Raw genomic sequence first — 24733 nt, 5'->3', positions numbered from 1 at the left:
TCAAACTGATGGAAAACAAACTTCAATGAAAACATTTGGACCTTCTGTGAAGTCAGCATTTCCCAGTGTATTAAAAGTCAACTTCAGCACTTGGAATTGGCTTCGAATCCAATTGCTTTTCGTCAGGGCTTAACATATGACCAATCCCCACTAATAATAAATTGTGTATTAACAGAGTCTTTCTGTTCCCATTAAACAGTAATTAGTCAATCGAAAACAAGAAATCTATATTCCCTAACCAAGCACATTTCTTTATTTTCATATGGCTAATCAATGGATTTGTTCCTGTGTGTTCATCACTTTGGTTCCCAAGTTTGCTGACTGAGCAGGCTTCTGCAGACTGCATCTATATATTACTTTAGGTGAAGGCATGACAGGAGTGGGAGCACTGTTATCAGCCCCTGTCAGCAATGATCTCTCTCTGCCAGAAAGAAAGAAAAAAGATTTGCAATTGTCTAGCCCCATTAGCCATGACCTTAGCCTCTTTATAACCAATGGGAAGCTTCTGAAGAGTAAACGCTGCAGTGCAGGGACCAATTTGCACAGCAACAACCTGTAAAAAGACATGTGATGCAGACCTGATTGGTGATGTTGGTTGTGAGGAAGCATTAGCCAGGATATTGGGAAGACCTCTAATGCCCTTTGAATCTTTACCTATGATGGCAGACAGACGCTTAGCTTAATATTTCCTCCAAAGACAGCACTTACTCTAGGCTATTCTGAATCTTACCTTCACCCCCAGGCTCGTATCTTCATCAAAGCTGCACCTGACTATGTGAATCCATGTGGTGTGAAACTGAAATGTGAAACTGTTGAGACCCCAGCACCAATCCCTTTAGCTTTCCTCTCAGTGAAGCTCCACAGAATAACTTCACTCCTTTTAACTAATATTTCAGCAATCTTTGCACTCAGCCAGCTCCTTAACAACACATTCTGAGGAAGGGTCACCGGATGATCGGACGATTAGATAGGGTAGACAGTGAAATAATCTGCTTTCCTGTTCCTAGGATGGTGACGTCAGCTTGTACGAGGGGACATAACTACATATTGAGGGGTGATAGAATTAAGACAGATGTCAGAGGCAGGTTCTTTACTCAGAGAGTGGTAAGGGCATGGGATGCCCTGCCTGCCAATGTAGTTAACTCAGCCACATTAGGGAGATATAAACAATCCTTGGATAAGCGCATGGATGATGATGGGATAGTGTAGGGGGACGAGCTGAGAATAGTTCACAGGTCAGTGCAACATTGAGGGCCGAAGGGCCTGTACTGCGCTGTATTGTTCTGTGACCCGAATAGTTAACTCTAATTTCTCTTCACAGAATCTGTCGGATCTGCCAAGCTTTTCCAGCAACTTCTGTTTTTGTCCTGACCATGCCATTTGTTTAGGATGCCCACTGCCTCATGCCCTGACAGGAAGCCTTCAGGTGGGAGATTATTTCAAAAGAGTTTGGAATTTGAGCTTGGTTATTGCATTGCCAAAACACCACCCATTTGGATAGCCACTTTAATAAAAATCACCCAGAATCAGCAGATTCTGAAAAATTGTTAGCCGGCAAGTCATCCACATTTCATTTGAATCCATCTGAAAGGATCCCAAATCATTCTGAAATGTACAGCGAGAAGGGGCCCATTTAGTTCATGACGTTAACACTGTTGCCAGCTCTTAAGATTGTACTGTTAACTCCTATCCTGCATCTTTTCCTCATCTCCATACAACAGTTCAGATGTATCATTTACAAACATTGACCAAGTCCTCTCATGTTGCCACCAGTGATAATGGCTAAACGGAGACTGTATTGTGGCAGTAATATCAAGTAATCCAGACCCTCAAACTAATATCCTGTGGACATGAGTGCAAATATGTTCATGGTCCTTAATGAAATTTACATTCTACCGCAACATCTGAATGAAAAGTCTGGTCTAATTGTGATCATGTTGAGTATTATTAAAATCTGATTCAATAATGCTCTTTAGGGAAGGAAACCTGCCATCCTCAGCTGGTCTGGCCTACATGTGGCTCCAGGAAGTAACTGACTCTCAACTGCCCTTTGGACCATTAGAATGGACAATAAAGTTAGCCCAGACAGAGAGATACCCAGATCCAATGAGCAAATAAAACATAAAAACCCTCCATTAAAAATTTGAAGATTTTTCTCCATTGGGCCTTTTGCTTTGGTCCATCTTGCGCAAATTTGATAACTTGATCATGTGCCTTGTATCTGTAGTTCATTACTTCAGCTGAAGTAGCTGATATGCAGCAGTCTGTGCCATCCTATTAATATTATGGTGGCAGATTTGAGTAACACTTGGGATATGGAACAATATGCACAAAATACCTCTTTCCAATGATATGAATGCCACTTTGGTGCCATTACACAGAATGGAAGCAGGAGTAGGCCATTCAGCCCTTCAAGTCTGCTCCACCACTCATTCTGATCAAACAACTCAGTAGCCTGCTCCTGCTTTTCCTCAAATCATTTGGTCTCTTTAGTCCCAAGTTTTATATCCAACTCCTTTTTGAAATCATACAATGTTTTGGCCTCAATTGCTTCCTGTGGTAGCCAATACCATAGGCTCACACTTTCTGGGTGAAGAAATTTCTCCTCACCTCCATCCTAAATGGTTTATCCATGTCCTCAGACCCCTGGTTCTGGACTCTCTGGTCATTAGGAGCATCCTTCCCATATCTGCCCTATCTAGTGCTGTTAGAATTTTAGTTGAGATTCCGCTATCTTCCTCCATTCTTCTGAACTCCTGTGAATACGGTCCGAGCCGACTCAATCTCTCCTCCTATGTCAGCTGAGACATCAAAGGAATTGCTACACTCCCTGGACAGCAAGAATATCCTTCCTCAGATAAGGAGAGAAATCCTCCACAAAACTCAGCAACAATGACATAACCAATTTCTCCTCAGATTCAGACCGATGTTGCAAGTCCAATAAAGCTTGCCTCGGAATGAGCAAGAAACGGTGAGAGGGTAAAGGCTGGAAGTGACTTGTGTTGGTCTGAGCTGATGTTGTATACCTTAAAATGATATTCCAGTTTGAACCAGCAACAGTCATTTCTAGATTTTAGTGGCTTCCTTCTTCCGCACTGTCTGTCTGTGCTGGAAAGCTCTACGTGAGAGCAACTCTGGACAACAATTCAACAAGCTAGTGCAGAGAATAATTGCAGCATCTCTTTTCCCCTGACATTGTGTTTCATAGATACCTATTGTCATCCAAAGCTGTGGGAGCATTTACTGCTCGCTGTGGTACAATGGGTAGCATTATCCTCCCTCAGTGGGGAAACTTGAATTGTGGGTTGAAGTCTAATATGGATGACATTAATGCACAGCTGCAAGATTGAGGTGCAAGAGTTAAACCAAAGCTTTCAGGTTCATGAACAAGATCCAATGATGTATTTCAGAAAGAGAGCGTTCGCTAACAAACATCCCAGCAAACAACCTTGATAAAATGATGATTTGACCATTATAACATTGCTCCCTATGAGATCTTACTATGTGCAAATTAGTTGCCACTTTTTAAATGTTATGACAGCAATAACACTGCAAAGGTTGCACTCTTGGGGACAGTCAAGGTCATAAAAGGTGATGCGAAAACCTTAAGGTTTTCCTTCTGTTGCCTTTTCTCCTGAACAAGCAAATCTTTTAAAAATTAATCACATCTGAATCATCTCGGAAAATATTGCCACACACGAGCATTCCCTTGAAGAACGATATTTGCGGTTTCTTTTCTCAAGGATTCAGATTTTGTTTTTATGCATCTCTTTTATTTATCATCTACATAACAAATACAGACACACGTGACCTGGGCTCCCCCTGCTGGGTTTTCTCGATTAGCTTTCAGTTGCTTTGAAGAGCTTTTACACCATCATTTCCCAGAATTTTCTGCTGGGTTTATAAACACATAACTTACATAATCACAACTATCATCATTAGTTCCATCCATAAAACAGACACAATCTAATGTATCTGAATCACTACACTACACACCACACTTAACTCATCCTGAGCCTTCAAGTAATTAATCAAAACTTGAAACTGTCTATCCAACCCATATCTTCATTATTAAACTCGAGTTGTTCTCGAATTACATGACTGTGCTTCTTGTCTCTCAGGAACTGAACAAGTCTATTAAGCAATTGGTTAATCAAAGAACAATACAGCACAGGAACAGGCCCTTTGGCCTTCCTAACCTGCCATGACAATGTTTGTGCTAACCTGTGTAGAATGAGTTCTCTGATGATTCAGACAGCAACAAACTGAATTTATGTGGTGCCTGTAACATCATAAGGCCCTCTCTCAGGAGATTAAGACTCTGTCAAGAGCGTCTTAGGAGAAGAAAGCAAGAGAAACAGAGAGGGTTGGGGAGGGAATTCCGGAGCTTGGAGACCAGGCTGCTGAAGCCACAACCGGGAGTGGAGGATTTGATCAAAGACGTGAGGAAATAGTCATGAGGCTGGAGGATATTACACCTGTAGGGAGGGCAAGGCCTTGAGAGAATTTGAGAGCTAGATGAGAATTTTAAAATTGCCAGCATTGTTTAGGTTAGTGAAATCAAGGGACAAGCAATGAAAGAGGCTTGGTGTGAGTTTGGACATTCCTGTGGCAAAGTTGTTGATTACTTATGGAACATAGGAGCTCTGCCAGAAGTGAGTTGGAATAGCCAAGTCCAGAGGCAACAAAGTCACAGTGCGGAAGCAGGCCATTCGGCCCATTGAGTCCACACCGATTGTCCAAAAAGCATCCCATCCAAACTCACCCCCCTGCATTTCCCATGGCTAACCCACCTAGCAGCACATCCCTGTGACACTATGGCCAACTTATCTAACCTGCACATCTTTGGGAGGAAACCGGAGCACCCAAAGGCAACCCAGAAAGACAGGGAGAAACTGTGCCTGAGGGTGGAATCGAACCCAAGTCCCCGGTGCTGTGAGGCAGCCCGTGCTAACACTGAGCCACCATACTACCCTGGTGAAGGCTTTAACAACAGATCAGCTGAAGCTTGGGCCTCGTCTTTTGATGTAATGGAGGAAAATCTTAGTGGTGGTGGCATATTTTACCAGACAATGAATTAGGTCTCAAAGCATGCCATCCAGGTTGATGCCAGCAGCCATGTTCAAAGCAAGATGGTTACCAGGGAAAGGGATGTTGTCAGTTCATTGTAAGGGAAGGGAGGTTGTGGATTTGAGTCCTATGCCAGCATGTGGAGCACAAATTCTGCAGTGATACTCCAAAACAGTACTGAGGGAGTGCTGAACTACTTCACCATCTTTTGGGTAAGGTTAAACCAGTGCCCCAGCAGCCCATTCCACATACTATGGCACTGTTTCAAAGGGGAGTTAAGGGAGCTGATCTCTGTGTGTTTGCCAACATTTATCAAGTAACAAAACCTCATTAAAAAAGGAATGGATTATCTGAGAGTTATCACACTGCTGTTTGTGGGACTTTGCTATGCACCAATTGAAAATTGCATTTCTTACAGTTCCTTACAGTGAGATAGGACTTCGGATACATAGAGTATTTTGAGAAGTCATGAGGTCATGAAAGGGGCTACATAACGTGTCAACTACCATGCTTCAAGTGAGGGGACAGATTGAGAAGGAGAATACATGCCAACCAGTGCAGGAATCAAACCCATCTCGATGGTGTTACTTTGCATTGCAAACTAGTCATCCAGCCATCCTCAGCTAAACTATAGATTTATAATGAAACCATTTTAATCATATAGATGTCAGTGAATGAAAACATACAGACTCCACTGAAGAGTTGGATATACAGTTATGGCATCAACATACACGTGTCGGTTGTTTGTCTGTGTGCACATGTTTGTGACTGTGTACTTGTGTTGAAAAATGTAGTGCTGGAAAAACACAGCAGGCCAGGCAGCATCCGAGAAGCAGGAGAATCGACGTTTCGGGCATAAGCCCTTCTTCAGGACTGTGTGTCTGTATTTGTCCATCTGTGCATTTATGTGTTTGTATCTCTGTCTGGTGTGTGTATGTGTGCGTTCCTGCACGTGTCTGTATATGTCTGTGTAGGCCAATATGTGCACGCTTATGTGTGTGTCTATGACTGTGCACCTGTGGTCTGTGTGTGTTTGTCGTGTCTGTGTGGTTGTCTGTGTGCGTGTGTGTGCATGCTTGTGTATACCTGTCTTTGCGTGTATGTGCTTGTGTCTGTGTGTGTGTTCACGTGTATGTGTACACCTGTGTCTGTGTGTGCGTATGTGTAGACCTGTGTATGTGTTCGCATGTGTGTGTGTGTCTGAGTATGTGTTCACGTGTGTGTATGTGTACACCTGTGTGTGTGTCTGTGTATGTGTTCGCATGTGTGTATGTGTACACCTGTGTGTGTGTGTATCCACGTGTGTGTGAGAGTACATTTGTGTGTCTGAGTGTTCGCATGCGTGTATGTGTACACCTGTCTGTGTGTGTATGTGTGTGCTTGCATGCTGGAAGCTGCAGCCAGGGTGTCAGGTGTATTGAAAATGTTCAGGAGCAGCAACACTTTCCAGCCACCACTGGGAATTATCCATTAGCAGATGGGAACGGGATCAGCTGCTCTGCTGGCTGCTGCAAGATGGTGAGCAGTAGCTTTGTATCATTAAGATACCAATTTCTCCTGATTCAGAGAGTGCCTGTCAGGAGTCAGTGGACTGGAGACAGACTTCCTGAAACACACCGGGGCACATTGGAGCTTGGCTGAAGCTACAAGATTGGGAATCCAGCAGTAAGTAAAGGTAATGGCAAAACAATCTGAATGGGCCATAGGGCTGATGGCGGTTTAACCTGAGGCAAGGGAAAAGATAGAGAAGGAGAGGCCCCTCATGTGTAACCTCAGCCAGAGCAGGAATTATGTTATCGACTGCATCGTTGTGGTTTTGTTCGCCGAGCTGGGAATTTGTGTTGCAGACGTTTCGTCCCCTGTCTAGGTGACATCCTCAAGTGCTTGGGAGCCTCCTGTGAAGCGCTTCTGTGATCTTTCCTCCGGCATTTGTAGTGGTTTGAATCTGCCGCTTCCGGTTGTCAGTTCCAGCCGTCCGTTGCAGTGATCGGTATATTGGGTCCAGGTGGGTATGCTTATTGATTGAATCTGTGGATAGTGCCCATGCCTCTCGGAATTCCCTGGCTGTTCTCTATCGACTGCATCACTAAAGCAACCGTCCAGCCAACTGAGCTAACTGACCCCCAGTTTAGAAAGTGAATCACCTCCTAACTCCCCAAAAGCCTGTTCATCCTCTATCCATAATACACAGGACAGGAATGAGGATACTCCCCACTGCCTCGATGTAACATACATCAAAGTCAACACCATCCAGGCAGCTCTCTTGATTGGCAAGCCATCCATCATTTCAGCAATCACTGCCCCCGACATTGCAATCTCTACCACTGAGAACGTAAAAGACACATGGACAAACCACCAAATGAAGTTCTCTTCCAAGTCATACACCATCCTTATATGTCATTGGCTCAAAATCCTAAAATTCACAGTATCGTGGGCATCCATTCACCACTCAGGGTCAAGTGATGGAAGAATGCAGCTCAGTACTATCTTCTCTTGAGAGGTATAGGAATGAACAATAATCACTAGCCTTGCCAGCCAAGGCTGTGAATGGATAAAGATAAACAGATTTTTTAACAAGTACACAAAGAACTGCAGATGCTGGAAATCTGAAACATCAATAGAAATTGCTGGAGAAACTCAGCACATCTACCAGCATCTGCGCAGAGAAAGCAGAATTAGCATTTCAGAAATTCAGATTGGAAATGTTATCTCTGCTTTCTCGCCACTGATACTGCTAGATCTGCTGAGTTTCTCCGGCAATTTCTGTTGTTGTTTGAAACAAAAAAAGGGTCATCTCCTCAACCCACTCCTTGTAACTGTACACCCTATAAATGGTGTGACTCAAATAAATCTATGCTGCACCTTCTCCATATCCAACATATCCTTGCTATTGTGAGGAGTTCCCAATGGGACTTCATATGTGGCACAGATTTGGTTTAAGCAGAGATTTCATTCCAAAAATCAATCAATCAAATTTGCATACTAAATCATCAGTGGACAGAATAAAATCAAATTGTATAAATCAGTTTGTAACAAAGAAATATCACAAAAAGGTGCAGGGTTAGGCTATTTGACCTTGTGAGCTTGCATCGCCACTCATTGTCATGATGACTGAACATCCAGTTCAGTTTCCCACTTTCCCCCATAACCTTTGATCTCTTTAGATCCCAAATCAATCAAACGAAGAATGTCATCTTCCAACAATGGGTCAAGATAGATCTGTAACATTGTAGTGTGGTGCTGGAAAACAACAGTTGGTCAGGCAGCATCCGAGGAGAAGGAGAGTCGACGTTTCGAACATAAGCCCTTCATCAGATTTCTAATGAAGAGCTATACTCGAAACATCGATTCTCCTGCTCCTCGATGTTGCCTGACTGGCGATGCTTTTCCAACACCACACTCTTCGACTCTGATCTCAGCATCTGCCTGTAACATTGTAGCCTTGATTCTTATTCTAAGAATTAGTTCCCAAACATTTTTCCAAATAAAGAGATAGAAAGGCATGGCAGTTTGAGTGAGTGTCAGGAGTTAAGCTCCATCAATAAACTGATGGAGTCACTGTGACCTTTTCTTTTCCTTCCCTCCAATTCTCCAAACTGTTTGCATTTGAGAGTTCACAAACTGTTGATTGATTCCAAGAACATTCTCTGTGTTCTCGTAACTTTGCAATCTTTCACATACCTGAAACTCCAAATGGCCTTCTCAAACCTTGAGTCATCTTTTTGGCATTAGTCTCCTTCAGCTCCATTCTCCCAACCCGGACTATCTGACACACTAAGTAAATCTTCTCTCGATTCAAGTCTTTGCTTCCTAGATCCTAAAATAAAAACGATCAGGAAGTGAGAATAACAGTTCTAATTCTTTGCACGACAGAATTTGCTTTGGTGTTGATATATATTATAAACTTTGTTTTAAACGTTAATCAGCAGCCAGCCCTCTTCTTTAAAGTTATCAAAGCCAACTCATTAGACTATAAGATCATAAGATATAGGAGCAAATTAGACCATTTGGCCTATCAAATCTGCTCTGCCATTTGAATATGGCTGAAAGATTTTCAATCCTGTGTTTCTGTCTTCTCCCTGTAACTTTTGACCCCCTTACTTAATCTACTCAAGACTGGGTTGGATAGATTTTTCAACTTTCTTTTATTATTTCATGGGATGTGGGAGTAGGCAGCAAGACTAGCACTTGCTGCCCACAAATTGAGTACTTTGCCACTTCAGCAGGCTGTTCAGAGTCTAACACATTGCTGTATCTGCTTTTGTCTGTGTCAAAGCAACAGCAATACTTTCTCAGCCTGTAATCTCGGTGCAAATTTGCAGTATGACATAACCCCCGCATGTTCTCCCCATGTCTGCATGGGTTTCCTCCAGGTGCTCTGGTTTCCTCCCACAGTCCAAAGATGTGTAGGTTAGGTAAATGGGCCATGCTACATTGCCCATAGTGTCCAGGGATGTGCAGGTTAGGTGCATTACTAAGGGGTAAATGGAGTAATAGGGTAGGCGAATGAGTCTGAGTGGGTTACTTTTTGGAGGGTTGGTGTGGATTTGTTGGGCCAGATGGCCTGTTTCCACACTGCAGGGGTTCTAAGTTAACCCTCCTTCATCTCTCTGTAACTTTTGACAACTGATGTTCTTTCTGAAGGAACTACGCTGGAGCACCAGAAAATGAGAAATGTAAATGCTACATAGGGAAGTGGAGTGGGGTTGAAGGGGGGGAGGACCTACAAAAGGAAAGTGAATCCCACAGCAACAACACCGTGAGCACCATTAATGAGGGCGATGGTTACTGGAGAGGGAGCCTATGCCCTGCTGGACAGTTTGCTTTGCCAGCAACATCAGCAGTGCCAAGGGCCCAGTCATGAGTTCTGCCAGGACGGTGGACAAGCCCTCTGAAAAGGCATTAAAAAAACCCACGGATGCGGGAAATCAGAAACAAAAACAGAAATTGCTGGAGAAACTCGGCTGGCCTGGCAGCATCTGTGGAGAGGGAAACAGAGTTAATGTTTCAGGCCAAGTGACTCTTCTTCAGAACACCTGCTGTGTTTCTCCAGCAGTTTCTACTATTGTTCCCCATTGAAGGCAGCTATGGTCCAAGGTAAGTCAATGGTGTTGGGCAGAAAGGGTTTAGTGAGGGGTTAGGACATGTGGGTCAACGGGGGCGAAGGGCTCAAGACTATCTCTGGGATTGGGGGGGGGGGTTGATCCCAGGTGGCCTACTGTATGAATGGCTTCTCCTGTAGATAACGTGCCCCGTTCCTTCCCATCCTTTTAAAAACGTTTAGAGGAAAGCAAGCTGTCCGCTCCTGCCCTTTAAGAAGCTCAAGTTTCTTAAAAAGCTGCTAACCCTCACACACAGCCCCTCCCAATCATGGGGGTAACCTTGGCATTGGTAAAGGCCAGCCCCTTCAGATTCTGGGTGAAACCTTGGGATGATGGAGAGATGTTAGACTGTACACTCACCCAATTTTACATCTTTTACCCCTTTCTCCCTCCTTTTTATTGGATGTTGTGAAACTTGAAAGGGTTCAGAAAAGATTTACAAGGATGTTGCCAGGGTTGGAGGGTTTGAGCTACACGGATAGGATGAATAGGCTCGGGCCATTTTCCCTGGAGTGTCAGAGGCTGAGGGGTGACCTTATAGAGGTTTATGTAATAATGAGGAGCATGGATAGGGTGAATAGACAAGCACTTTCCCTGGGGTGGGGTAGTCCAAAACTAGAAGGCATAGTTTAGGATGACAGGGGAAAGATTTAAAAGGAACACAAGGGGTAATATTTTCATGCAGAGGGTGGTGCATATCTGGAATGAGCTGTCAGAGGATGTGGTGGAGGCTGATACAATTACAGCATTTAAAAGGCATCTGAATGGGTATATGAACAGGAATGGTTTATAGGGATATGGACCAAATGCTGGCAAATGGGGCTAGATTAATTTTTGGATATCTGGTTGGCATGGACAAATTGGGCCAAAGGGTCTGTTTCCATGCTGTACATCTCTATAACTCTATGACCCTCCCCTCCACCCAAACCTTGCCAGAAACGTGGGAAGGTCATGTACAACATAGCCCTTTGTTTGTGAACAGCATCTGGAGACAAGGTTAATACAAACAAACAGGGCCATTTGTTCCATTTTGGATTGATCATCTGAAAAGAATTGAGACTGTTTCCATCACACCTGGAGTACTGTGTGCATTTTTGATCTCCTTATGTGAGGAAGGATGTTCTTCACATAGGAAGAACAACAACGAAGATTTACCAAACTGGGTCCGAGATGGCAGGAATGATGTGTAAGGAATTGGTTGACTTGGGAAGGATTACATTTGCCGGAAATCAGAAGAATGGTTGCTAGGTGGCGGGTGGAATCTCATAGAACCCTATGAAATTCGAACAGGTAGATGCAGGAAGGGTGTTTCTGATGATGGGAGAATCCAGAACACAGGGTCACAGTCAAAGGATACTGGCTAAACCATTTGGAACTAAGGTGAGAAGAAATATCCTCACCCAGAGAGTGGTGAGTCTGTGGAGTTCCCTCCCACAAACACGGTTAAGGTCAAAAGATTTGAATGATCTCAAGAAGGAGTTGAATATACCATTTGGGCCGAAAGGGATCAGGAGTGGGGAAAGCAGGAACAGCCTCCTAAATTGGATGATCAGAATGAATGGCAGAGCAGGCTCAAAGGGCTGATTGGCCGACTCCTACCCTAGCTTCCAAATTTCTATTTTTCTGCTTTCTATCACCGTGTTCATTACTAATTGGCACTGGTAGTTCCTTCACAATTTCAAAATAATAGCAGTGGAGTCTGGGAGCACTTCCCTAAAGAACAGAGGGAGGTTTAAGTTCATTGTTGGTCTTTCTTGTATAGAAATGGATAATATAGTAGCATGAACTGAAGTATGAAAAAACAATTTACAAGAATGATACCAAAACCCAACAGGGAAGACTGAACAAATTCTTTCCATTGGAAAGGATTGAGACATATCTTCTTTCAAATTCTCGAGTGACTTGATTGGATAGACACGGAGAAAATGTTTCTTCCTGTCAAAACTAGGAGCCCCAAATTAACATCATCATGAGTAAATCCAATAAATAAATAAATAAAATGTCTACACTCAGAGTGGGGGGAATGTAGAGGTTACTATCACAGGGAGTGCCTGAGGAAAACAGCGTTGATGCATTTAAGAGGAAGCGAGATAAACACAAATGGGAGAAAAGAATGGAAGGATTACTTGGCTGAATAATCTGCAACAGCAAGAAGTGAGGGAAAGGCCGTCTCATGGCCTTAAATATCAAGATTGATAGTTGGGTCAAATGGACCTAATTGTGTGCTGGAAAATGTCGATGCCATACTTACTGTGAACACCACTTTTAAATTGTTCAGCATCTCAATCTCCTTTGGTAGGCCAGTGCTTGCCCAGCGGAATAAATAGTTTTCACTGAAAAGACAAAAGTTTATTTTAATATAAAATCTACTTTTACATATATTAGAATATAAAATGAAGGTAAAACGACAACTGTCTGAAACCAAAACTCAGCTTGTTTTTTTCATTTCATCAACAGAAGACTTAGCTCCAAACACTTTCAGAGCATATCACTCGGTTGATGGTGGACTCTCTCTTATTTTTGAATCTCTAAAAGCCACTACAAATGCCCAGGCACCATGACTTTCCATTGCGAGAATGGCTGATTCAAATGAACCTTCTTCATTGTTTATCCTCCTCCATCAACCTTTTGTTTTCAACTGTTGGATCTGCAATTCACTGCTGAGGTCAGCTAGCATTCACCTTGGCTACTGGCATAGTAAACTGACAGAGAGGATTGCTGTAGAACTTGCCAGATTCCACTGGTGTCATTCCAGGGAGGATCAGCTGGGATCTGCAACAGGCGGCCAAATTGATTTGTTAGATAATCCTGACAGAATGAGTGAAATTCACCAGAATCATGAACATTCAAGCACTCTGCCATAGCCAGTTGGCAGTTCAGAATTTGAACCTTGCAACAAAGAGAAAAATATCAGCAAACACGTGAACAGGCAGAGTGTAGAGTGACATGCAGATGAGATTAGTTTAGAATGGTATCATGGCCTGCACAGACATGGTGGGCTGAAGGGCTCGCTCCTCTGCTGTATTGTTTTCTGTTTTAAAGATCTTATTCATTTTGGAATTAACGCTGGTTAAAAAATTCAATCAGCATTTTGCAAAACCTGCACTAATAAATGAAACCTAACACTGATTTGCAAATAGCACTTTTTACCTTTTTTTTAATCAGTTCACAGGACGTGGATGTTACACATCCCTAATTGCCCTTGAACTGTGTAGCTTGTTAGGCCATTTTAGAGGCCTATGCTTTTGGAGTCACATATAGGTCAGACCAGATCAAAATGGCAGTTTTACTATTCTGAAGGATGTTTGTGAACTTTTTTGTTAATTTCAATCCATGATGACTTTTTTTAAACTTCATTCACGGGATGAGGGCATCTCTGAACTAGGCCAGCATGTATTGTCCATCCCTAATTGACCACAGGGCAGTTAAGAGGCCACCACATTGGTGTGGATCAGGAGTAACATGTAGGCCAGACCAAGGAAGGATGGCAAATTCCTTCCCAAAAGGACATAAGTGAGCCAGATGGGTTTTTCTGACAATCAACAATGGATTTGTGGCCATCGTTAGACTCTTTAATTCCAGATATTTTATTGAATTCAAATTCCACCATTTGAACCCAGGTCCCCAGAAAATTGCCTGAGTTTCTAGATTCACAGTCCAGTGATAACACCACTAGGCCATTGGCTCCTCCTAGGACTTTCTGTTCACCTTTACTGAGGTAGGCTTTCAGTTTCAGTTATTTTTATTAAGTGAATTTAGGTTTCATCGGCTTCTGTGAACCCATGAACTTAAGAACAGAAGGAGATGGAGTAGGCCAATCAGCCTATAAGTAAAGTAAATTGATGGAAGGTGTCATCAACAGTGCTATCATGCAGAATCTGCTCAGCAATAACCTGCTCAGTGACGCCCAGCTTGGGTTCTGCCAGGGCCACTCAGCTCCTGACCTCATTACAGCCTTAGTTCAAACATGGTCAAAAGAGCTGAATCACAGAGAAGAAGTGAGAATGACAGCCCTTGACATCAAGGCTGCATTCAACTGATTGTGGCATCAAGTAGCCCTAGCAAAACTGAAATTAATGGGTATCAGGGGGCAAACTCTCTGGTGGTTGGAGTCACATCTGGCACCTAGGAAGATGGTTTTGATCATTGGAGGTCAGTCATCTCAGCTCCAGGACATCTCTGCAGGAGTTCCTCAGGGTAGGGTCATTGGCCCAACCAGCTGTTTTGTCAATGACCTTCCCTCCATCATAAGATCAGAAGTGGGGATGTTCGCCGATGATTACATAATATTCAGCACCATTTGTGACTCCTCAGATACTGAAGTAGTTCATGCCCAAATGCAATAAGATCTAACCTTGGGCCGAAAATGGTATGTAACATTTGTGCCACACAAATGCCAGGCAATGGCCTTCTCCAATAAGAAACAATCTAACCATTGTTCCTTAACATTAAATGGTGTTACCATCACTGCATCCACACTACCAACATGCTGGGGGTGATCTTGACCAAAAACCCAACTGTATACACCATAAAAAATACAATGGCTACAGAGGCAAGTCAGAGGATCGGAAGAGGGTAACTCACCTCCTGACCCACCCCCTCAAGTCTCTCCATCATCTACAAGGCACAAGTCAGGAGTGTGATGGAATACAGCCACTAGTCTGTTGCAGTTGCAATGCTCAACAAAGTTGACACCATCCAAGACAAAAGCAGCTCTCCTGATTGGCAACCCATCCATCATCTCATGACCTCCCACACCAGAGGAGAGTAGCAGCAGTGTGTACTCTTGACAAAACAGACTGCAGTGACTCAGCAAGACTCCTTTGACTTAACTCTGACAACACTCAAGAAGCTCAACATCATCTTGGTGGACAAAGCTGCCCGCTTGATTGACACCAAATCCACAAGCATCCACCTTCTCTTCCACCTACATTCAGGAGCAGCAGTATGTACTATCTACAAGAAGCATCGCAGAAATTCACCAACATTCTTAGACAATCACTTCCATCTTGAAGGACAAGGGCAGTAGATACATGGGAACACCACCTGCAAATTTCCCTCCAAGCCATTCACCATCCTGAATTGGAAATATATCACCGTTCCCCCAGTATGGCTAGTCTAAAATCCTGGAATTCCCTCCCTAATGGCATTGTGGGTTAATCCACAGCAGGTGAACTGCAATGGTTCAAGAAGGCAGCTTCCACAGGGCAACTAGGGACGGACAATAAACTCGGCAAAAACAAGGATTACAGATGCTGGAGATTAGAGTCAAGATTAGAGTGGTGCTGGAAAAGCACAGCAGGTCAGGCAGCATCTGAGGAGCAGGAAAATCGAATGATGAAGGGCCTTTGCCCGAAATGTCGATTTTCCTGCTCCTTGGATGCTGCCTGACTTGCTGTGCTTTTCCAGCACCACTCTAATCATGTGCAATTAACTGTCTTCTTCAAAAAGATAATGCATTTGGAAAGCCATTACTTTCTCTGTATCCATACAAGATGTTAACAAATTTCCTTGATAGAAGGAGATCTGCTGTCCTTACCCAGTCTGACTGCAGACCCACTGCAATGTATTTGACTCTTAACTAACCTTTTTAAAATTAGATTAGATTAGATTACTTACAGTGTGGAAACAGGCCCTTCGGCCCAACAAGTCCACACCGACCTGCCGAAGCACAACCCACCCATATCCCTGCATTTACCCCTTTAACCTAACGCTACGGGCAATTTAGCATGGCCAATTCACCTAACCCGCACATCTTTGTGACTGTGGGAGGAAACCGGAGCACCCAGAGGAAACCCACGCAGACACGAGGAGAATGTGCAAACTCCACACAGTCAGTCGCCTGAGGCGGGAATTGAACCCGGGTCTCTGGCGCTGTGAGGCAGCAGTGCTAACCACTGTGCCACCGTGCCGCCCAAAAATGGCATGGGATAATTAGGGTTGTGCTCAAACTTACCAATAACGTAAAACATCCCTCACAAGTGTAAAGTTAAAAGGACAATCTATACCAGATTTTGCTACTGCCACAAAGAATGGACTACATCACTGACATAGCGATTTTCACCTCCTGGGTGACCTGCTCACTGCCCCTTTAAGCGAGCCACCAGTTTTGCAAGTTCTGAAATACCTTGTTCATTTAGATTTGTTAAATCAGCAGCTGATCGACTTCAGTGGAGTCAAAGGAAGCATGAAATTGACAGTGACAAATGGGAAATATTCTGGACTGTGTTAGGCCTAAACTCCCAGTAATTACAGTTTCAAATTGTATTCACTGCCAATTTTTTTCCCACCTATTGTATTTTCCGTATGATTGTTCTAATAAATCAGAATACCTTCAATGAAAAACAAAAACGTTTTCTTCAGGTGGAACCAGACTCCTCAAGTCTAATTTCACACCAGTTCCAGTATGCTACATATCGTTCTCTGCAGTTCGATTGTCCCGGTAAATGAACAAATGTCATTTGCAAAGTTCCAGTGAGCAGGTGAAAATGCTGAAAGTAAATTCAATTGACCTTCTGTCTCATCATTGCGCAGTGCTAAGTAATCGCATGTGCAAATGTATTTTTGGAGAGAATTTGTAGAGAAGCTTTTGCCACATAGACTGGAACGATGGCAGGTTTGTGTGGCAAGAGGCCCCCCAGTTCACGAAAACTCAACTTCTTGATCGAACAACTTTTCTGTGTTCCCACTAGCTGGAATTACATGGGATTTCCAGTGGGAATCTGGTCCCACGAGAAAGACTTAAACTCCACTCCAGAGATTCAAGGATAGAAATCCAGACCGACAGTCTAGCACAGTGCTGAAGGAGAGCTGTATTGCCAGGTAAAGAATTAAGGCAGAATTAAAAAATTGTCAATGTGATAAAGAGGAAAAAGGAACTTCTCACTATGTCACTGACCACTAAATTCTACCATTTTGGTTTAAGGCTTTATGGGGAAGTGATGACCTAGTGGGATTATCGCTAGACTATTAATCCAGAGACCCAGGTAATATTCTGGGGACCCAGGTTTGAATCCAGCTATGGCAGATGGTGGAATTTGAATTCATTAAAAATCTGAAATTAAAAGTCTAACGATAACCATGAAACCATTGCCAATTGTTGGAAAACTCATGCCTTTTAGAGAAGGGAAACCCTTACCTGGTCTGACCGATACATGAGTCCAGACTCACAGCAATGTGGTTGACATTTAACTGCCCTCTGGGCAATTACGGATGGGCAATAAATGCTGACCCAGCCAGCAACACAGTCATCCCATGAATGAATTAATACAAATAACTTTATTCACTTGGGTCATGGGGAAGAAATTTGGAAATAAAAGGCTGGAATCAATACACAGCATAATAAAACTGTTTAATTTGTTCTAAAAATAAACAACTATTGTCTTTAGGAAAGGCAAATGACTGTCTTTACCTAGTCTGGCCTATACTCCATTCCAGCATCAAACCCAATTGGTTGGACCATGAATGACCAAGCAGTCTGTTCAATCGTCAAATCAGTGCCAGTGAGTTACACATGTCCACCACCATCTGTTCAGGACAACTCAGAATTAAGATAAAAGTGAAATCAGCATAGTGCAATAGGCTGCTTTCTCATTAGAGAGAGAGAGATGATTGGTGGTGAGGTGAACCTGAGGGTCACCACGTCTTAGGTCAAGGGCAAGATTGAGTAACAGGACCTTCACGATAACCTTAGCCAGTACGGGAACTGAACCCATGCTGTTGTATCACTCTGCATCCAAATGGGTGAATGATGGACAATTCCATCTACCTCATTCATGACACTCACATTCAATGAAAAGACCATAGATGTGAAGCTGGAAATGCACAGCAGGTCAGACAGCATCCAAGGAGTCAAAAAATCAACTTTTTGTCCCAAAACATTGACTTTCCTGCTCCTCAGATGCTGTCTGACCTGCTGTGCATTTCCAGCTTCATATCTATTGACTCTGGCTTTCAGCATCTACAATCCTTATTGTCTCCAACAGAATGAAAAGACAAGGCCCACCAAAGAAAACTCAAGGGAGCAATGTCAATAAATCTGGCCTAACCCTTCGTTACCCACACATCATTTACAGTACACGAAGGTACACGTTTCTTTTTAAAACATTGGTATCGTTTTTGCAGAATCATTTAGTCTGGGATATCATGTGGGCCTTGGGGGGTCTCACTCAACAGCTGAAGAACCAGGGGTCACTTCCACGGTAACCCCTGAAGGAATTGGGATTGTGTGGAGTTGAGTATTCCATCAGGTCAGTCATGAGCTTATGGAACGGCAGAAGAGGCATGAAGGGCTGAGTGGCCTGCTCCTTGTTTATACTCTCTTATATTCAGATGAAAGCCTTGGTCCAAAATGTGAAGGTGTAACACTTTACCCCATTGCAACACCAACTCCAGTTAAATGACATGCCATCTTATTAACACTGGTGGTTGCCTAGACTTAGGAAGCTCATGAGCTGCCAACCTGCAACATATTTCTGACTGGTCTAGTAAGTTACTTAGTTCAAGAACAATTAGGAATTAGAAATAAATTCCACTGATACCCATTCATCCTGTGAATGAATAATAAAACAATGATCTATTTGTTTCTGAAGCATGACTTGCCATCCACTGCCTTGTGGGTAAGGATTCCACATGATCCATCTGTGTGGAGTCATTTCTCCTCATCCCAGTCCACAATTGTCTATCTTACATTGTGACACTGGTCATGACCCCTTGTTCCAGCCAATTAGCCCTGCTTCCAGACTGTCCATCCCTGTCAGAATTTTATACATTTCAAATGAGATCCCTTTTCATTCATCTAATCTCCAGTGAATTCAGGCCTAGTCAACTCAAAATGACAAAGGTGCCATCCAGGAATCAGCCTGGTGAAACTTCCCTCAACTCCTTTTCCAACAAGTCTATCTTTTCTTCGGAAAGGAAACCAAAACGGAATTCTCCAGGTATGATCTTACCAACCCCTTTACAGCAACAACAAGATAACTGTGCTCCTGTACTCAAAACCCCTTGCAATAAATACAAACAAATCATATGCATCCCTAACTACTTGCTATATGTAAATTTCAGTAACTGGCAAACAAGGACACCAGGTCCTCTTATATATCAACATTTTCTCATCTATAATCACTGAACTAACACACTGCCATTCTGTTGTTCCTACCAAAGTGGATAATGATCATGGATTTAGCAGAGTTTGATTGCTACCATTAATCAGTGAGTCCTACGTTGTTACACCATCCAGCTACCGAGATGGTAGAAAGTCAATTACTATCTGGTAATTCCTTAGTTCTTATGAAAAGCCTCCAATTCCATTAAAAGTCTCTGCTGTCATGCAGAAGCTAGAACGAACACACACACACACACACAGAAAAAGGTTCAAGAACAGCTTCTTCCCTGCTTTTATTAAACTGCTGAATAGGGTCCTATCTATTTTGTGCATTTCCTGTGTAGCTGTAAATATGAATGCCTGGCTCCAAGCACCCTATGATCTGCATGTCTTTGTTTGCTATGATCTGCCTATATTGCTCACAAGCAAAGCTTTTCACGGTACTTAGGTACATGTGACTACAACAAATCAAATCAAACCAAAATTCAGATTTGGAATGAGAAAAAAATTGGCAAACAAAGAAGGGAGAGAGTGTTTCAGTAAATGTCAGATAACCACAATGAGTAAAATTTGGAAATAGGTGAGCACTTTGGTGATAGTGACCACAATTCGGTTATGTTGACAATAGCAATGGGCAGGGATAGAGATATACCACAGGAAAGAGGTATAACTGGGGGAAAGGCAATTACGATGTGATTAGATAAGATTTAGGAGGCATAGGATGGGGAAGGAAATTGCAGAGGATAACCATAGTTGAAATGAGGAGCTTACTCAAGGACCAGCTACTAGGAGTACTTGATAAGTGTGTCCCGGTCAGGCAGGGAGGACGTGGTGGAGCACGGGAATCATGGTTTACGAAGGAAGTTGAATCTCTTGACAAGAGGAAGAGGAAGGCTTATGTCAGGATGAGATGTGAAGACTCATTTAGGACGCTTGAGAGTTACAACTTAGCCAGGAAAGACCTCAAGAGAGAGCTAAGAAGGGCCAGGAGGGGACATGAGAAGTCACCAGAGGATGCGATCAAGGAAAACCCTAAGGTTTTCTATCGCAATATCAGGAATAAAAGAATAGCCGGAGGGTTAGGTAGGTTAGACAGTGAGAGCCTTTTTCTTTGGATGGCGATTTCTAGCATGAGGGAACATAGCTTTAAATTGAGGGGTTGATAGTTTAGGACAGATGTCAGAGGTAGGTTACTCAGAGTAGTATGGACGTGGAATGCACTGCCTGCAATAGTACTAGGCTCAGAAACTTTAAGGGCATTTACATGGTCATTGGATCGGCATATGGACGAGAATGGAATAGTGTCGGTTAGATGGGCTTCAGATTGGTTTCACAGGTCAACACAACATCAAGGGCTGAAGGGCCTGTACTGCACTGTAATGTTCTATGTTCTGTGTACTAAGATGGTCTATCAGATGAGCATTTGCTCTGCCTGAGCTACTAGGTGAGGCCATATTATGGTGAGTAAATAGGAAGAGATAGGGACTTCTCCTCATCATGGTTTTGGAAAAGGTTTTAGTTTGCTGTGGTTCAGCTCCATCTCCCACTCCATGTAAGTGGACACTATACGTTCCCAGACGGTGGTCAATCGACCGATCATTCAAAGAAAATTGACAGCCCTCACCTGATTATCCTCTGCTCGTGAGGGTCATAGAGAGACATGAAGAGCTCAGCTTCCTCTCCAATTTTACAGACAAAATTGCGGACCCAGATGAACAGAGCGTTGGTGGGTGAGGAGGTTAAACGAGAAAACCGGTTGTATTCACTCTGGTTCTGAAACTGCCAAAAGGATAGAAATGTCAATGTCAACATCAACATCAGACTACTGCTCCCACCCCTTTGCAAACTAACAAGCAAAATTAGATGTACATTATTTTCACAAGCAATTCTCAGCAGTTCAAAAATCAAACTATTCAAGTGATGCATTGACACTGTGAGTTAAAATGCCCATTCCTTGTAATTGACTCATTTTCTTTGTAATAGACTCATTTTCAGCTGTGACAAGTCGCAGTTTTAAAACAGACTAAATGAATGTCTGATGAAAACCGAACAAACTGCGGATGCTGTAAATCAGAAACAAAAACTGAAAATTTCAGTTCTGAGGAAGGGTCACCAGATCCAAAATGTTAACTCTGATTGCTCTTCACAGATGCTGAGTTTTTTCAGCAACTTCTGTTTTTGTGTATGGGCCTGTTTGCGGGGCTCAGTGACACCTTCACTTTCTGTGATATACTAGTAAGTTTGTGCTGATGGAGGCTTGCGGATGGGGAAGGGGTATGACTTTTCAAAGCAGATGCAATTTTGCTGGTGTGATTTATGACTGAATTGTTAATTGGATCCAGAATAACACCACCGCCACTACAATAACTCTGACTTCCTACAGAAGATGGGGTCAGCACTGGATTCTTATATTGGGAGCCAAAGATTTACAGAACAGCAAAAAATTGAAGTATCGCTTTCACTAAGCACCTCTGTAACAATACCAAGTTCTCTACAACGAGTGCTTGTTCCTTTTGCAACGCCTTCTGTAGAACGTTCCGGTCCGGTACTTCATTCCAGAACAAACCTCCTTCATCCTTATGGTCTTATGGTCCTTGTCAGATTTCCCTCTTCTGATTATCCTTTACCTAATTCATATCAGTCATGATTTTTCAAAGCTATATTATCTTTAAAACAGGGGTCATGAAAAGCATCGTATACATGCAGTTTTTCAAATTTGATTTGTTTTTTTTTCCACAGACCCGACCTTTTTACTTTGATTAACATGCACGTGTATCAAAGATACATCACCAAACCAATTGTCAAAGCATGTTGATTTTGACTGCTGGTAATAATCATTGCCACCGAGTCAGAAGTGATACTCGGGGACTTAAACCACTAACCTAAGCAAACATTATAGTCTAATTCGAGGGAATGTTACATTGTCGCAGCTTCTGATGAACAATGATTCAGGTCAGATACTGTGTAAAGGGACACATGGCAAAATTCAAGGAACACATGTAGATTTGCTAATTTCTTTGGTAAACATTTGTTCATTAACATCTGTAATAACATATTAACTTTATTTATTACAATGCTTTGATTAAAGATTGCCTGTTGTACTGATGCTAATAAACAAGTGACTACCATTTCAGAATTTTTTTTAAATTCAGTCATGGGATGTGGACATCGCTGACTGGGCTGGTATTTATTGCCCCTCCCTAGTTGCCCTTGAGAAGGTGGTGGTGAGCAGCCTTCTTGAACCGCTGCAGTAGGTTGACTCACAATGCTATTAGAGTCAAAAGTGTGGTGCTGGAAAAGCACAGCGGGTCAGGCCGCATCCGAGGAGCAGGAAAATCAAAGTTTCGGACATAAGCCCTTCATCAGGAATGAGGCTTGTGGACCGGAGGGCTCACTTTCTACCACAATGCCATTGGGGAAGGAATTCCAGGATTTTGACCCAGCTACAGCAAAGAAATAGTGATATATTTCCAAGTCAGAATGGTGAGTGGCCTGGAGGCGGTGATATTCCTCTTTGTCCGCTGCCCTTTGTCCTTTTAGATGGAAGTGATTGTGGGTTTGGCAGATGCTGACAAAGGAGTCTGGGTGAGTTACTGCACGGCATCATGTACACGCTGCTGAGTTTTTTTTATTCATTCAAGGATGAGAGCACTACTGGCTAGGCCAGCATTTATTACCCATCTCTAATTGCCCAGAGGACAGTTAAGAGTCAACCAGGAGTCACATGTAGTCCTAAAGGGCATTAGTGAACCAAATAGGGGTGGGAGGCATTTTCCTGATAATCAGCAATTCGTTATCACTAGACTCCTAATTCCAGATTTTTATTGATTTCAAATTTCAACATCTGCCATGGCAGGATTAATACCCAAGTTTTCAGAACATTGCCTGGGTCTCTGGGTTAACAGTCCAGCGATAATACCACCTGGATGTTACCTCCCTTCACATCTTGCTACTGAGCATCAGGGATGGCTTCACTGAATGTGATGGCAATTAGGTGGGCTGCTTTGTCCTGCAAGGTGTCAAGCTTCATAACTGTTGTTGGAACTGCACCCATCCAGGCAAGTGGGGGGTATTCCATCATGCTCCAGACGTCTGCCTTGTAGGTGGTGGAAAGGCTTTAGGGTTAAAAAAGTCTAGAGACAAATTACTCACTGTAGTATTCCTAGCTCTGACTTGCTCTTGTAGTTACTGTACTTACTTAGAGAGTCCACTTGAGTTTTTTTTGTCAATGGTAACCCCAAGTATGTCAATAGTGGGGGCTTCATTGCTAAAGGGATGGAATTTAAAAACAGACAGGTCATGCTGCAGTTGTACAGGGTGCTGGTTGGGCCACACTTGGATTACTGTGTGCTGTTTTGATCTCAATACTTGAGAAAAGATGTACTGGCACTGGAGGGGGTGCGGGGGGGGGGGGGGGGGATGCAGAATCTGCATATAAAATAATATGCAGAATCAATCCAGAGTTGAGGGGGTTGGCTTATAAAGTAAGACTGAGTAGACTGGGATTATGTTCCTTGGAATTTAGAAGAATGAGGGTGGATCTTATGGAAACATATAAAATTATGAAGGGAATAGATAAGATAGAAGTAGAGAGGATGTTTCCACTGGCAGGTGGAACTAGGACAAGTGGGCATAGTCTCAAAATAAGGGGGAGCAGATTTAGAACTGAATTGAGAAGGAATTTCTTCACTTAGGGGGTTGTGAACCTGTGGAATTCCCTGCTCAGTGAAGTGGTTGAGTCTTCCTGATTGAATGCTTTTAAAGCTAAGATAGATAATCTTTTGAACAGTTGAGGAATTAATGGTGATGATGAGAGGGTGGGTAAATGGAGCTGAGGCCACTAAAAGATCAGCCATGATCTTATTGAATGATGGATTGGGCTTGAAGGGCCACACGGCCGACTCCTCCTCCTAGCTCTTATATTCAGCGAAAGGCCATTGAATGTGAAGGAGCAGTGGTTAGGTTGTGTGGCACGAACGTTACTTGTTACTTGTGCATTACATGCTTTGGGCCATCTCTTGGTTGGTAAATTCAGGCACTTCCTTCAATTTTTCCTTACCACAAAACAAATAATCACTTGAAAATTTCCACTCCAGAACTTTGCTTGTCACAGTAGCTATCAAATCAAATGTAAGAAAAACTCAGAAGGTTTTCAATGGTGTTGATGATCCTTCAAGAAAGAACCATCTACATTTTTAAAGGTTACTGGATATTTAATCAAAAACAGACTGCTTCACACATCCAGCTACACTTTCGTAAAGGTCCATTTGACATGAACCCAACTTCCCAATTCTGCTGATGAAAGATTGTTCTCCCAGTTCAAATACATTCTGATGAGCAGTACCTCAACAGTGGCAAGCTCCCATGTTAAATTGATAACATTAGTTGCACATCTTTGTAGACTTTCAAAGACTGATTATCGATGAAAACATTGCATACACCCTAACTAAAATCTTCC

General features: G+C 42.9%; 1 protein-coding gene across 2 annotated transcripts in view; it reads right to left on the bottom strand.

Moving 5' to 3' along the window:
• Positions 1 to 24733, bottom strand: part of LOC122553785 (dedicator of cytokinesis protein 2-like) — a 1246386-nt gene that overhangs the window by 1062067 nt on the left and 159586 nt on the right. For both annotated transcript variants that reach the window (XM_087991733.1, XM_043698147.2), the window contains exons 8-10: positions 20900 to 21054; positions 12424 to 12505; positions 8752 to 8887 (exon numbers count right to left, since the gene is read on the bottom strand). In XM_087991733.1, coding sequence (XP_087847859.1) covers positions 8752 to 8887; positions 12424 to 12505; positions 20900 to 21054 — 373 coding nt within the window. The remainder of the gene's footprint in view (positions 1 to 8751; positions 8888 to 12423; positions 12506 to 20899; positions 21055 to 24733) is intronic.

Source organism: Chiloscyllium plagiosum, unplaced genomic scaffold, assembly GCF_037043375.1.
Source record: "Chiloscyllium plagiosum isolate Xiang-an unplaced genomic scaffold, Cpla_swu_hap1 HiC_scaffold_1, whole genome shotgun sequence".
In the NCBI taxonomy this organism is placed as follows: Eukaryota; Metazoa; Chordata; class Chondrichthyes; order Orectolobiformes; family Hemiscylliidae; genus Chiloscyllium; species Chiloscyllium plagiosum.
Note: the sequence above shows the minus strand (reverse complement) of the source record. Positions and strands in the feature narration are given on the sequence as shown.